The sequence below is a fragment of the Lontra canadensis genome, unplaced genomic scaffold (assembly GCF_010015895.1).
Source record: "Lontra canadensis isolate GAN:19392208 unplaced genomic scaffold, GSC_riverotter_1.0 scaffold7, whole genome shotgun sequence".
In the NCBI taxonomy this organism is placed as follows: domain Eukaryota; kingdom Metazoa; phylum Chordata; class Mammalia; order Carnivora; family Mustelidae; genus Lontra; species Lontra canadensis.
The window spans coordinates 15,624,973-15,640,085 of record NW_022631001.1 but is presented as its reverse complement, the minus strand read 5'-3'; the positions used below and the strand labels follow the sequence as shown (position 1 = coordinate 15,640,085).

At 37.4% G+C, this 15,113-nt stretch overlaps 1 protein-coding gene across 24 annotated transcripts in view; it reads right to left on the bottom strand.

The window, feature by feature from the left end:
• DLG2 (discs large MAGUK scaffold protein 2) overlaps positions 1 to 15,113 on the bottom strand; it is a 1,980,468-nt gene that overhangs the window by 481,771 nt on the left and 1,483,584 nt on the right. For all 24 annotated transcript variants that reach the window (XM_032852928.1, XM_032852923.1, XM_032852924.1 and 21 more), the window contains one exon: positions 82 to 218. In XM_032852928.1, coding sequence (XP_032708819.1) covers positions 82 to 218 — 137 coding nt within the window. The remainder of the gene's footprint in view (positions 1 to 81; positions 219 to 15,113) is intronic.

The window sequence follows — 15,113 nt, the reverse complement described above, 5'->3', positions numbered from 1 at the left end:
GACAGCCTGAACTGAGACTGTCATACACCGGGAAACAAGAGCTTTATAAATACACCATAGTTTTGCATGAGTCATGCTTACCATTAGCAGTCTGTCTCCTACTTGCAACCTTCCATCTTTTTGTGCAGCTCCTCCATCTATAATTTTAGTTACATAAATGCTGTTGTCTCCAGGAATGTGCTGGTTCCCCACACCTCCTGCAATACTGAAGCCTAAACCTATGGGAAAGAAAAAGAAAAGCTTTGTTGTTGTTGTTTTTTAAGAAAATGCAATTAGCCATATTTAAGCAGTCTAAAAAAAATTAATCCTCAGCTTATTACAACAGTAATAATTAAAAGTAATGATTCTACTTCAGTCAATTTTGTTAAGTATTTGAAGGTTTGTTGATTAATGCTAATGAGGCAAAGCTCTTGAAGTCAAGCCCATGTGGCCATTAATTTTGTTATAGTTCAAGACTGTCCACCTAACTGTTGCTCCCTAGCTAATTAGCAGATAATGGGTGATTGGCCAAATAGGGATCTGGCAAAAGGATGTGGAAGAATCCTCAGTGAGGCAGGCAAAGCACAAGTTCAGCCCTGCTCATGTGGAATTGATGAGCTTGTCTTTGTTGTTATTCTCCTAGCACAGAGAAGAATTGCAAATCATTTGGGTAGAGACCTAGATACTCTTGACATTTCTGGATTAAAAGTACAGCTGTTAGAAAATTCCACAAATTCTCAGACAAGAGCCACAAGGAAGATACATGAGATATTTATGTAATAATTTCAGAGAGAAGGCAAAAAGAAACTAGATGCTTGTCCTTGTTTTTTTCTCTGGCCACCGTGTCATATTTTCATATTTCTTCACACATATTAAGTGCTAGTGAGGTAGTAACACATGAGAAATGAATCGTCCCTGTACACAGTCTAAAGACACAAGAAATAGTATTTTACCTTTTATAACAAATCACAGAATGTCAAATTTTAAACATGGAAATTTTCTATTTTGAGAGACAAATTTATACTGTATGATAGCTTACAAAACTTTGTTTATATTAAACTATGGAAGGATAAGAAGTTATTAAAAATCATTATGGGGGCACTTTCAAAGAATGAGTGATAGAATCTTTTGCGTGAAAAAATAAAAAGGTCTTTTTCAGGATATGATTGAATACACATCTGATATAAAACCTGTAGCCTATATATTCATTGAACTTCAAAACTATAATTATTACCATACAAATTATTCAGAAAGATAAATATAAATCAAAGAATTTGTACTAAAGGCATAAGAAATTTCTATGACTTACTTAGCTGAAGAAATTTTTTTTTAAAACAAACCATCCACTATGTTATCTTGTATTTTTGAAAAAAAAAAAAAAAAAGTACTTGTTTTGTGATAAAACAATCATAAAAATTTTTGGCACTTTATATGACAATAATGAAAAACACTTTAAAAAGCTCCATTTCACTATGCTTTTATTGATTAAATATTGAATGGGGCTTTTAATGGCATAAGTGATTAGATAATGGAAAAATAATGGCATAGTAAATTATAAAGTTACACCTCTGAAATTACATTTGAAATGAAATAATTTTTCTGTTAAATTAACTATAATAGTTGTTAAAAATGCAAAATGGATTTAAATTGACAGGGCAATTAAAATAATTGTTATCTAATATTCTACTAAAGTGGGTAATTATTCTTTATTGATGTTTTGACATCCCATAGATCTATAAATGTATCTATCTGCCTCAAATTTAAAGAATTTGTTTATCGAGCAAAAGATGACCAAGAGTAAATAAAATGCTCCCAATTGGCTTTTCCTATGAAATTTATGATGCATATCAGCTCATGCTTTTCAAAACTGTTATTTTACATTTATATATGATTATAGGGGAATTAAAAAAATACATTTACAAAAGTTTCATACCCACATGCTAGGATCAATCTACTGCATTTATAATAGTATAGAAGTCATTCCAAACTGTGGAAAGAAAAGGTTAAAACAAATCCAGGGACTCTGATTTACATCCACTATAATAATAGTAAATGCCACAGACTGACTGAGTTACAGAAGAGCTAAGGAAACAAATTACCACTGTAAATAAGGTTAAGTCCAACAAAGGGAATAACTATGTAGTTGACATTTGAAGTTGAAGACTGTACCAAGACAATGAAATCACTATACTATAGACATAAATATATCAGCTATAAAGGAAATAATTTTTTTCCCCCAGAGATTAGGTTAAAAACTAGTGACTCTGCTCAAGGTGAAACAAGGTATTTTTAGTAAGAACCCTCGGAGGGTACAGAATTGAAAATTGTCCCTGATTTCTCTTTGATGGAACATGGATACATTGAAAAGTAATCAGCATTTAATCAACACTCAGCCATATTCCAGAGGTTTAATTTAACATAAGTAAATATGTAGCTTATCTCTACAGCTAGAACACAAATTTATTTATAAGTGGGAGCATCCATCTGTGTTGTAAGACTAAATCTGTTCTCATTCATTCATTCACTCATGTATCCATCCATTCAACAAACATCTCTTGAGTACCTATTATGAATCATATAACCAGTTGTTGTCAACTTTGGTCAATATAATGTAAAAGAATTGACCAAAACACTACAGAAATACAAGTGAGTGTGGTTGAACCTGGCTGAGGCAATGTTCTAAGCCCAGACAGTGCCATTGATTTTGGGAAAACTACTCAATGAAGACAAATGTGGGCTAGAACTACCGGGCAATCCAAAATGATCAGTTTGGAGGCACTGGGTATTCTCCAGATATATTTTGTTAAAGCAGGGGTGGGCTGCATACATTCTAGGACCACTCTATTCCCTTATTATGTAATATTCCCCCTCTTCATTCCATTTGGGACACAGCTGCAGTCTTGGTACTTCTAGAACACAGTGGACATACTCCCACCTTAGGGCATTTAATCTAGCGGCTTCCTCTATCTGGAATTTCCATCCTTCAGGGTTTTGTTCAAATCTTAATTTCTCTGTCTCCTAACCACACATCCCACTTCCTTATCCCAAGCTACTTTTCATTTTACCTTAGCACTTATTTCCTGTTAACATATAAGTCACCGGTGTATTTTATTTTTTTATTGTCTCTTTGATGAAAATATGAAGTCCATGATACCAGGGATTTGTGTCATTTTCTGCTGTGCAATAGAACAAGGCCAGTCATATAATGACCTCCTAATTATTCAAGGGATGAATGAACAATGAATGAACAAATGAATTTAAGAGGATGGAGAAAGTCACAGATCTCTGAGAAAACTTCTCCTTAAAGAGGAAGCTTGAGGTTTAATGAATGAGGGGCTGCTGAAAAAGTGAGCACTGTTAGTTGGAGTGACTAACTGGATGAGGCATTACTGGCCTTGGGTCAACTCTGATCTCTGTCCTCAGTCTGCGCAGAGATTATGCCAACCACTGGGCAGCAATGGGGCTAAAGCAGAGGCAGCTTCACGCCCTGGTTCCTCCATCTATTGACTGTCATTTGGAGCCACAATTGTCTCATCTGTGATAAGGGAGTAAGTATATCCATGTTCTATAGTAATTGGCACATACTAGATGCTTGATAAGTAAGAATTCTCTGCTGTCAGTAAGCTCTCAAGTTGTCTTGAGAAACCGATACCTAAACATCTTGACATGATTTAACCTGCTAGAATGAGTCCTATAATGTTATGTTAGCCTAGAGGGGAGCATGACTTCCTCTGAGGAGAAGAATCAACAGAAGGTTTAGCACTTGGGCTGAGTCTTGAAGGTTAAGCTAGAATCGATAACAGGGAAAGCACCTTTCAAACCAACACATCCTCCGGATTCCCGGTGACTAAAAGACTGAAGAGTCAGCTGCCCTGACTTACATTACACGATGCTCATAAAATCCCAGCTTCACCAGGCTGGAAATTCAGACAGAAATGCTTGGCAAACACTCAAAACATGTACTTATGATAAACCAGAATGGTCCTCAATGGGATAAATACGATGAGTATTACGATTTAAAGGTAAGAAGCCTTACAAATAACAAAAACACTGCTTTTATGGAAGTGACCAATTTAGAGAACTGATCATCATTTTGAAAAGAAGTGTTTATGAATAAGAAATGGCCTGGCAAGCTCTCCGCCCTCTCCTCCCAAACTCAGCTCAGCAGGGAGTCTGCTTATCTTTCTCTCTCTGCCTGTCCCCCCTTGCCTGGCCTGCTCTCTTGCTTTCTCTCAAATAAATAATCTTAAAAAGAAAAGAAAAAAGAGAAGAAAAGAAAAGAAAAGAGAAAAGAAGAGAAGAGAAGAGAAGAGAAGAGAAGAGGAGAGAAGAGGAGGCCCTGGGGGTGGAGGTGGGAGGAAGAAATGGCTCTGGACTATAAGGTGATGGCGGACTAATCAATTATAAAACACAGTGAAAAGAATTGGTGGGTCTCAGCAAAAACACTGACCCTAATACGACCTACTGTAGAATGTTGACTATTAAGAATAGTCCTAAACATGTCTATGCAGTACCAGTAAGAAACAAAGCTGACAGAAAAATATAAATACTAAAATTGCAAAGGGAAGTAAATTCAGTGGCTGTTTCGGTATCCTAGTAAGAAAAACAAAAAACAAAACAAAACAAAAAAAGAGGTGAAAATTGAACACCTAATTCCTGAAGCAATTAAAAACTGATGTGTTTGACAAACATGTGACGAGCAAACAATTTCAGGATTAGATCTATTGCACAAAGCTAGGTTCCTCTTTCTGTATTTCTTGCATATCACCAAACTGAAATTTCTCAGGTAAACACAGAACATGCAGGCATAAGGAAAGGAATGTCTGAACCTTGTTAAAACCTTTAAGCTTTTTCCACACAAAACCTTTTCTTCATCCTATAAAATAGAACAGGAGAAGGAACAGATCACAGTTCACCCTTTCCCCTTGTTGCCTGCCTATGGTGAGGAGAAGGTGTTACTGAGAGGTGGGGAAATAAGAGCAAAAAATCTTGGCAGCATAGACTGATACTGTGCTTGAGAAGCTCAGAATAAAGACTCAAATGCTTAAGAGTCGTATGATTATAGTGTTCCCATATATTTTTTTTGTGGATGTAAAGAACAAAGCCCCATGATGTCTTATAACCATTCAATAATGGTTCAATTCCATTTTATGTGACTTTCCTAAGAGAACACATTTGGGGCTTCTCCAAACAATCTGCTATTATTAAGCAGGCTGCTTCTGTCAGAGTTGATCTAGGATCCGCGAGGTAAGGCGTTTTCTACTTTACAGAAAACACTAGTGGTATTCTCTACATTCTGACTACATGTTTTTACTACAGGAACCAGAATCCAGCCCAACCCCCGGCCAGCCCTGTTTTAAAAAACACCCACTGGTGCAGGCAATTTAACCTCATGTAAATGCATTTCAGTTAAAAAAACAACACACAAAACTTTACCTGTGAGTCTGGCCCACACAGAGAGCTGACTGACATCTCTTCCTCTCCAGACAGAAAACTTTGCTTAAAAAACACCAGAAATGCGCTTTTCGTTTTAACTTTAAAGGCTAATTAATCTCACGGGGCACTGTTGGTATAGTTAATTAAAAGCCAAAACTTTATTTACTTACCCTCTGGAGTCTCCCTGGGTCCAAAAGACAAAGTTTGGGGTTTAAAGAAGGGGTTCATTTTAAAATTCCCACTGCACTGTGTGTCCAGGTGGCTCAGTCAGTCAGGGATCCCACTCTTGCTTCAGGCTCAGGTCTTACCTCAGGGTCAGGAGTTTGAGCCCTGAGGCAGGTTCTTCGCTCAGCATGGAGTCCGAGGGAGATTATCCCTCGACCTCTGCCCCCCCACCCCCCTCACATGCTCATGCGTGCTCTCTAACTAACTAACTAAATAAATAAATAAAATCTTTAAAAAAAAAAATTCCCACAGCCCTAGCTAAGCATGCTCAATCCTAAAACTCTCTCATGGTGGCACCTGGGTAATGCAGTCTTTTAAGTGATTCACTCGGTTTCCTCTCTGGTCCTGGTCAGGGTGTGATGGGTGGGATGGAGCCCCAAATTGGGCTCTGTACTCCACACAGAGTTTGCTTGGACTCTCTCTCTCTGCTCCTCCCCCTACTCTCTCTCTCAAATAAATAAATCTTTAAAAAAAGAAAAAAATAATGTCTCCCAGATCACCCAATTAACTTATCACAGTCAATGTTCACAAACTTTTTCTCAATGTACCTCATAATACCCACTCATTCTTTTAACACATCACTTTAATGACTATTTTATTGTAAAAATTCTCTATGTCTTATAGCTTTCTTCATTCATTTTTTTCTAAGCCTAAACCTTCCCTTCCACTCCAGAACTTCACTCATTATTTCTTTTCTTCCCTCTCTAAAATATTAAATCTCTTACCTTCAATGCTTTTCTTCTCTGGCTCTGACCATGCCTCTGTCCTATCCTGAAAATATCTTTTTTTGAACTTGTCCCAGCCTTTTCTCTCTTAAGAGCCGAAGCTTTTAAACAGTTACCTATGGTTAATGTTAACCTTAAAAATAAGACTGCCAGTTATTTTATCAGCAAAAAGTGAGCTTACTTGGCAACAGAAGAAAATTACAATATGGAACAAGCAAGCTATAGTAAAATTATAGGCAATACTGGACAGCAGAGAAGAGGAGCACTCTTTTATGGAGGAAAATAGAAAGTTGGAAGGGCTGTTATAAACAAAAAGTCTACTCCAGTAAACTGGGAGTATAGGGGCTTTTTGCTGGCTGAGTTGCGAATCTCTCTTTGGCTGGGCTGTTGTCAGGGTAAAGAGGGAAACATTTATTGTTTCTACTGGGGTGGTAAAGTAGTAGCTGAAGTCCTAAGGACTCGCAAGGTATGTCTTTCCTATTGGGTCTGCAATTGACCGTAACAGATAGGGCATGAGAGAGCTCCCCTTCTGTCTTCCCCACTCCAATTTAGTGGTTTTCCTTTATACTGTTTCATATTACTATTTTCTCATCCCACACACCTTTCTCAATCTTTACCCATCTTGCTCCATATACCACAATTTCACATGGCATCTGCTGAGTTCAGTTATGTCCCATCAAAAGATTTGCTAAGCTCCTAAGCTCTGGTGCCTTTGAATGTGACTTTATTTGGAAACAGGGTCTTTGAAGATACAATCAATTTAAGATGGGGTTATTCTGAATATACTTTTCTAGTAAGAAGAGAAAATTTAGGCATAGAAACACAGGCACACAGAGAATAGTGCAGGTGACAACAAAGGCAGAGGTTGTGGTGATGCAGTTAGAAACCAAAAAATGCCAAGGATTGCCAGCAACCGCCAAACATTAAAAGAGAGACATGAAACAAACATTCAGAGCTCTCCGAAAGGAACAAATCTTGCTGACACCAGACTTCCAGGCTCCAGAACTTTGAGAATAAATTTCTGTTGTTTCAAGCCACACAGTTTGTGGTCATCTGTTACAGCAGCCACAGTAAACTAATACAGCATCCAGTCTTCATGGTCGGACTGTTTGCCTACATGTCTCTCGTTCTTTCCAATGGAAATCTTTTGTATGTATGTATGTATGTATGTATGAATGTATGTACATATGTATGTAGGTTGTCCTCTCCTACAATGAACATGAGTGAGGTAACTATGTACCATTTCCAGCAGGCAAAGAGCCCAGCCAGTCATCCAGAATTTCCACCTGGGTGGCTCAGTCATTATGCGTCTGCCTTCAGCTCAGGTCATGCTCTCAGAGCCCTGCGATCGAGGCCTGAGTTGGGCTCCCTCCTCAGCAGGAAGCTTCCTTCTCCCTCCTCCCACTCCCCCTGCTTGTGTTCTCTCTCTCTCGCAGTCTCTCTCTCTCTCTGTGTCAAATAAATAAATAAATATAATCTTAAAATTAAAAAAAAAAAAAAGGCCTGCAAAATTCTGATGGGCCTTTGCTCTTTCTGTATTACATAGAACATTACTACTGCTTTTTCATTGCTACACGCACGTTAGACTGCCCTGTTTCTTCTTTATTTCTCTTGTTACTTCTCTTGTTTTATTTAACTTTGTTTGATGGCTCTAAAACACTGATTCTCAGAATGAGATCCTCACACAAGTGGTATTAACATGTGGGAGCTTGTTGGATTTACAAAATTTGGGGCCCATGGCAGATATCCTAAACCAGAAACCCCAGGGATGCATACTAACTTTGACAGCCATTTCTCTAGAATAATAGTTATTCTCCAAAGCATACTCCACAGAATCTTATTCTATCTATAATCTCTTTCTCATGGAGAATCCATTTCTTGTTTCAATTATCACTGCTAGGTTGATAAATATCTACACTTCCTGTAGTACCTCCATCACTGTTGGGAGCTGATTTGTCACCTTCAACTCAAAAGCTTGAAAGAATGCACTTATAACCTCCCTTCGAAACTGGCCTCCTTTCCTATCTTCTGTGTTTTCTAATGAGATTAATATTTCAGATTAAACTAGAAGCTCTTTAATGTTTGGCATCACACTTATTCACCACCAGATCCTAGGGATTCTTACGATATCTGGCAGAGAGTTATCGGAAGATTTTTTTTGTAATAAAGTATAATATAGTAGTTGTTATTATGTTTTATCAGAAGACACTGTTAATATAAATGTAAATGTAAAACTCCCTCTCTATGGCTATTTCAGTAAATGAAGTGTTTAGCTAATCATGTCTGCTTTATTGTAGAAGTCTCATGACCACATTCCCTGATTCCCATTTTTCCCTACCTGATTCTCCAATCTGCTTGGCAAATATTTTCCAGGTTATTTTTTCCTTGAAATTCTATGTTCATCATGTTGCTCTGTTATTTGAAATTGTTCATCACTGGTTATTTTCTATAAGAATTCTACATACCCTTTTCTCACTATTTCTTACTTCTCTGCTACTAAGCTTCCCCCCATGCAAGCTGATCTTCCTATAGTGTTTGTTTGTTTGTTTTTATTGTTAAGCCTGTTCCCCACATATGGAATGCCTTTCCAATCTTAATTTTCAAGAACACTCAAGTCTTTGACAACTCAAACCCATTACAGTAGTTCATTTCTAAGCCGAACTCCAGTAGAACCAATTATCTGTATCAGCCTTTCCACTTCCATTTAAATAGAATGAGCTAACTCATTCAACGCACACTTGCTGGTTACTCATGTGCCAAGCACTAGTCCAAACATGGTGGTCACATGAGTGAATCAGAGATCTATGGTTTTCTTCTAGTGGAGGGTTGAACAAGAAAAGAAACAATAAAAACCCAGCAGTAAGTGTTGATAGGAGAGGAACAAGGCCTGTAGGCACACAGAGGTGGGTTGCCTATCTTGGACTGGGGAGGGGTGTCAGAGAAGACTAACTGTAGGTTCTGAGACCTGGAAGATGAAAGTGACCCAGGGTTAAGAAAAAAAAATGATTTGGGGGAGAGAACATCTCTGCAGAGGGAAACATGCATTCAAGGACCCAGAGTTAAAGAAAACATGGCCTATTTGAGAAACTGAAAATAGCTCAGGTGAAAGCAAAAGTAGTCTTGGGCAAAATACAAGCTCTGGGGAGAAACTGTAACTTTGGTTCTCACCAATGTACACTCAGCACCTGAACTGAACTTAATAAATAGTTTGGGATAAATTAATGACTAGAGACAACAGGACACTTCTCCACTGAATTAGAAGGGAAGAAGAAAAGGATGATGTAAAGGTTAAGATTATAGGTTTAAAGGCAGGACACTAAGGGATTTCTTATCTTCAATTTACTCTGATAACAAGAAATTGGGGTTTATTAGTCAAGAAGGAAGGAAGTAGTGAGGTTAGAGATTTGAAGAAAGTACAGAAGTTTGAAATGGCTCTTCTAAAAAATAGAAGGAATAATTGATTAGAGAAATACAGAAAAGTTGCAAGGAACTGCTGATTGTCTAGTTAGGTTTGAGCTACTATGAATTAATGATCGCACTGTTTTAACACATATTTTTTTTCCTTTAGCAATTCTTAGCAGTCTGAATATAAGCACAGAAAGTGTAAGCAGTTAGATTAAATAACTTTACAAAATAATCTTTTTTGTGCATTGATCTTCTCTCTCCAACTAAATTATATGATCCTATAAAGCAGGAGTTATATAAAATAGACCATGTTGAGCATAGGGCTGGCATATAGTAATTGCACAATAAATCGTTTAATGACTGACTTGTACAAAGACCAACGATTACATGGCATAGGTATATTTTAAATGTAAAGCCTCTCATATTAACAGCTTTAGCTCAAGAATAAAAGAGGTACCAGAATAATTCATATTGAGCATTTTTAGCATGCTAACAACCGTGTTGTATGCTAAAGAATTAATGGAGAGTACATCAGTGTCTACTGTGTTTAAAGGAACAATGAAAAAATAAAAATGAGAGACATATTTACTCTTTATTAACTCCAAGAATGATCAGCACCAACTTGCTTTCATCCTTACAAATGAAATAACCTGCTCTGATCACAGCTGACTGCTCATGGGATGGTATGACAGAATGCAATTAGATGCTTTCTTACTGGTTTACAGTCTGTTTTATTGTACTTGAAATGGAATATCCTTATGCTCCCATCATTGAAATATAACCTAAATGTTAGGGGCATTACCTCTACCTATCAACTATATCTGTCTGTGTGGTTTTCCCAGGTTAATTCTAGCTGCCACTGCAAACCAAGGTCATTAACATTGACCTCTGAATAAAAGTCACCAAAATAACAGATTATTTAAGAGCTGTGAAAATTATCTCACATGTTGAAGATTGATGGGAATGTCCCAGCTGGCAGGGTTGTTGCTGGGGAAAGCAGACTGAAAAATCTGAAGGGTAACCGGATGGGTCTTATATTTCCATCTACGAAGTCTTTTATCCAGTAGCCCTTTCTCTGCAAAGTCCTTCCTAATCCCCACCCCTTTAATTAAAAGTAAGCTCTCTACATGACCATAGATAATATTATCTTCCAATGACACTTACTTTCCATATTGAATTAGAGTATAGTTATTTATAGGAAGTTTTTATATTTATTTTATTATTATTATTACTATTATTATTTTTGTTTTTATTTTATTTTATTTTTTTTTAAGATTTTATTCATTTATTTGACAGACAGAGATCACAAGTAGGCAGAGAGGCAGGCAGAGAGAGAGGAGGAAGCAGACCCCCTGCAGAGCAGAGAGCCCGATGTGGGGCTCGATCCCAGGACCCTGGGATCATGACCTGAGCTGAAGGCAGAGGCTTTAACCCACTGAGCCACCCAGGCACCTGATTTTATTATTATTTTTTAAATATTTTATTTATTTATTTTAGAGAGAGAGACAGAGGTAGTGATGAAGAGCAGGAGCAGGGAGGAGAGGGGAAAAGCAGGTTTCCTGCTGAGGGGGCAGTCCGAAGTAGGGTTCAATCCCAGGACCCTGGGATCATGACCTGAGCCAAAGGCAGAGGCTTAACCCAGGCACTGTAAGCTTTGATATTTTTAACAGAGAATAGTTGATGTAACACGGACACCAACCAACCAGAGAAGGTATCTGCCATAAGCAAGTGCTATGGTACTTATCACCTGTCAGCTCTGGTATAAAAAAATTTTCATTTCCCACTCACATGTTGACAGTTACCATTTTGATGGTAGAGAGAATAATATTGCTTTTATTTATATTTTTCCAGCCATGTTATAAATAAAGTAGATACTCCAAAGCTAATGTTTAAAATCAATTAGTGAGGGCACCTTGGTGGCTCAGTTGGTTGAGCGACTGCCTTCGGCTCAGGTCATGATCCTGGAGTCCCGGAATCAAGTCCCGCATCGGGCTCCCAGCTCCATGAGGAGTCTGCTTCTCCTTCTAACCTTCTTCCCTCTCATGCTCTCTCTCACTCTCAAATAAGTAAGTAAATAAGTAAAATTTTTTAAAAAAGGCAACCTTAAAAAAAAATAAAACCAATTAGTGAATTAAATAAAGATCACTGAATCCTTTTTTCCATAAAAATACTTTAATAAACTATGCAGGAAAGGGTTCAGGCTGATAAAATAAACTGGTGAGTTATTTCGTTCATTCTGAACTGAAAAAATTCAGTTCCAACCTGTTTGAGTTTTCTAGGGCTACCGGAACGAAGTGCTACACGCTATGTGACTTAACAGATATTTATTGTCTGACAACGCTGCAGGCCGGAAGTGAAGATCAAGGCATCAGCAGGGGCAATTCCTCTTGAGGGCTATGGAGAAAAATCTGCTTCCTGGCTCTCTCCTAGCTACTGGTGGTTTGTTGGCGATCTTTGGCATTCCTTTGCTCATGGATACATCCCCTAAATCTGTCTTCTTCTTCACATGAGGTTCCCCTGTGTGTATGTCTCTGTGTCCAACTTTCCTCTTTTTATAAGGATATCAGTTATATTGGATGGGGGCCCACCATAATGACCTCATTCCAACTTGATCATCAGCAAAAACCTGATTTTCTGTTAAAGTCATATTCCCAGGTACTGGCAGCTAAGATTTCAAAATCTTTTAGGGGGACCCAATTCAACTCAGGACACTGGCACTAGGAAAGATAACTATGAAGAGCACACAGTTCCCATCCCCAAGGAGCTCACAGACCAGGATGGAAGGAATGACAAGTAAACAGAGCATAAACTAGTGCTTTAGAGGAATGGTAGATAGTAAAGTCAGGGAAAACTTTTTGGGGACAATGGTAGCTGAGCTGAGTCCTGTTAAATGGTTGGAAGAAGAGAAGCAGTGAGAGGAACTCTAACCAGAGGGAGGGAGTAGCTTATCGAAAAGTACATGCAGCTCTGATCATTACAGTCAAAGGAGCAAATGGGTTAGGAGAAGATACTGAGAAGAGACCCTGGTGAGACACAGACCCATAAAGGATCAGATGTGCTGTGTTAAGAAGTCTGAACCCTGAGGGTGTGTGTGTCTGGGCACTCAGCTGGTCGGACCCTTGATTTCAGCTCAGGTCAGGATCTCATGGATCCTGAGATGGACTCCACGCTCTGCGAAGAGTCTGCCCTCTGTCCATCCCCCGGCTCTCTCGCGTGCGCTCTCTCTCTCCATCTTTTTCTCTCAAAAAAAAAAAAAAAATCTGGACACTGTATTCACAGTAATGGAAAGCCTTTGAGGAGTTTCAATTCCTGAGTGACATGTACAAGTTTGATCTCTCCTGAATTTTCCTCATTAGTCACGGCTGTTGCTTGAAAATACGTTCAACTGTATTCTCTGTGGTTGGGGGGATGTTCTGTTTTTTAGGATAAACTGTTAATTTGTTTTCTTGCCAGATTTTGGTCTTTTTTTTTTCTTCACTATGTTCAGTTATCACTCATTAAAATGTATTTTGGGGAAGCTTTTTTTTTTCTCAATCTTGTGTTCATGATCTAGTTCGAAACATATTAGCTTTTTTCTTGTTCCCTCTTCCCATTCCCTGTTTTTCACAACCTACTCATAAAACCAAACTTTGAAATATAAAATTTAACATCAACAGGCATTTGTAGTCTGCTAAGAATCTAAAGAGCTAACCCTAAATTTATAAATTCATTTATAAGCATACCATAATTTACCAAAGATTTCAAATGGGCATTTTCAGCCAATGTCTGGCTTCACTATTTCATTTGATCATCCTTAGGGGGCTCTTTGTAAAAGAGATAATTGGAAAATCTAGATTCAGCTTGGGTCCTAGGAAAGAGTAAGAGTTATGTAATTGAAATAATTACACAAGTACCTCTTTTTGCAAGGACATTTTGCTCACTATGAAACAATACAGGGCTTCTTATCACTCAGATTTAAAAAGTGGCTCATCAGTATTTCCAGCGTTTATTGTATGACTTCAGATGTGCCAAAAAAAAAAAAATTTTGGAACTACCGGGTAACAGAGGTTGCCTTATTACATTATATATGACAAGTGCTAACATCTTCAATTATACAACAATTGAACTAGAGTACCTTTACTTTGTCATAAAATCTGTCACTGAAGCTAAGAATCTCTTATATCAAGTCCTTTACTCTTTACAACAATCTACTCTGTGTTACATATCCAGTTGTACAAAGCATGCAGCATGTGCCTTTGCTTTTAACCTTATACTTTCATGCAAATAGGTTTAATCTTCACAGAAAAATCCTGTTATATATTTGAATCTCTTTAAGGAAAAGAACAAACCAAGAGGCATCATGCTTCCTGATTTCAAGCTATTCTCTTTAGTTGTAGTAATCAAACAGTATGGTACTGGCATAAAAACAGAAAAACAGATTAATGGAACAGAATTGAGATCCTAGAGATAAATCCAATCTATTAAAAATGGGTAAAAGACCTGCATAAACATTTTCCCAAAGAAGATACACTGATGACTAAGAAGATGTACATGAAAAGATGCTCCATATCGGTCCTTAGGGAAATGCAAACTAAAACCACGATCAGGTATCATCTCATACCTTTTAGAATGGCCATCACCAAAAGACAAGAGATAACAAATGCTCACAAGGATGTGGAGCAAAGGGAATCTCTCTACGCTCTTGGTAGGATTTTAAATTGGTACAGACAGTATGAAAAATAGCAAGGAAAATCCTCAAAAAAAAAAAAAAAGAACTATCATTTGATCCAATAATTCCACTTCTGGGAATATGCCCATAAAAACACTAACTTAAAAAGATAGCTGCCACCCCCATGTTCATAGCAGCATTATTTAAAATTAGCTAAGACATGGAAACAATCTAAATGGCTAGTGATGGTGAATAAATAAAGAAGTGGTGGTATATATAGTGAAAATATAGTGGATATATATATATATAGTGATAATATAGTGGATATATATATTATATATATTAAATGGAATATTATATAGCCATTAAATATTATTCAACCATGCAAAAATGATGAAATTCTGTCATTTGCAACAACATGAAAAACCTTGAGGATATTATGCTAGGTGAAATAAGTTAGAGAAAGACAAATACCATATTATCTTACTTTTATGTGGAATCTGAAAAAACAAAACACATAGAAAAAGATACAGATTTATGGTTACCAGAGGCAGGGGGTCTGATGGAGGGTTAATTGGAGGAAGGTGATCAAAAGGTAAAATCTTCCAGTTCCAAGATAATTAAGTACAAGGGATGTAATGTAATGTACATCATGGTGATTATAGTTAACATTATTGTATGATATATAGGAAAAG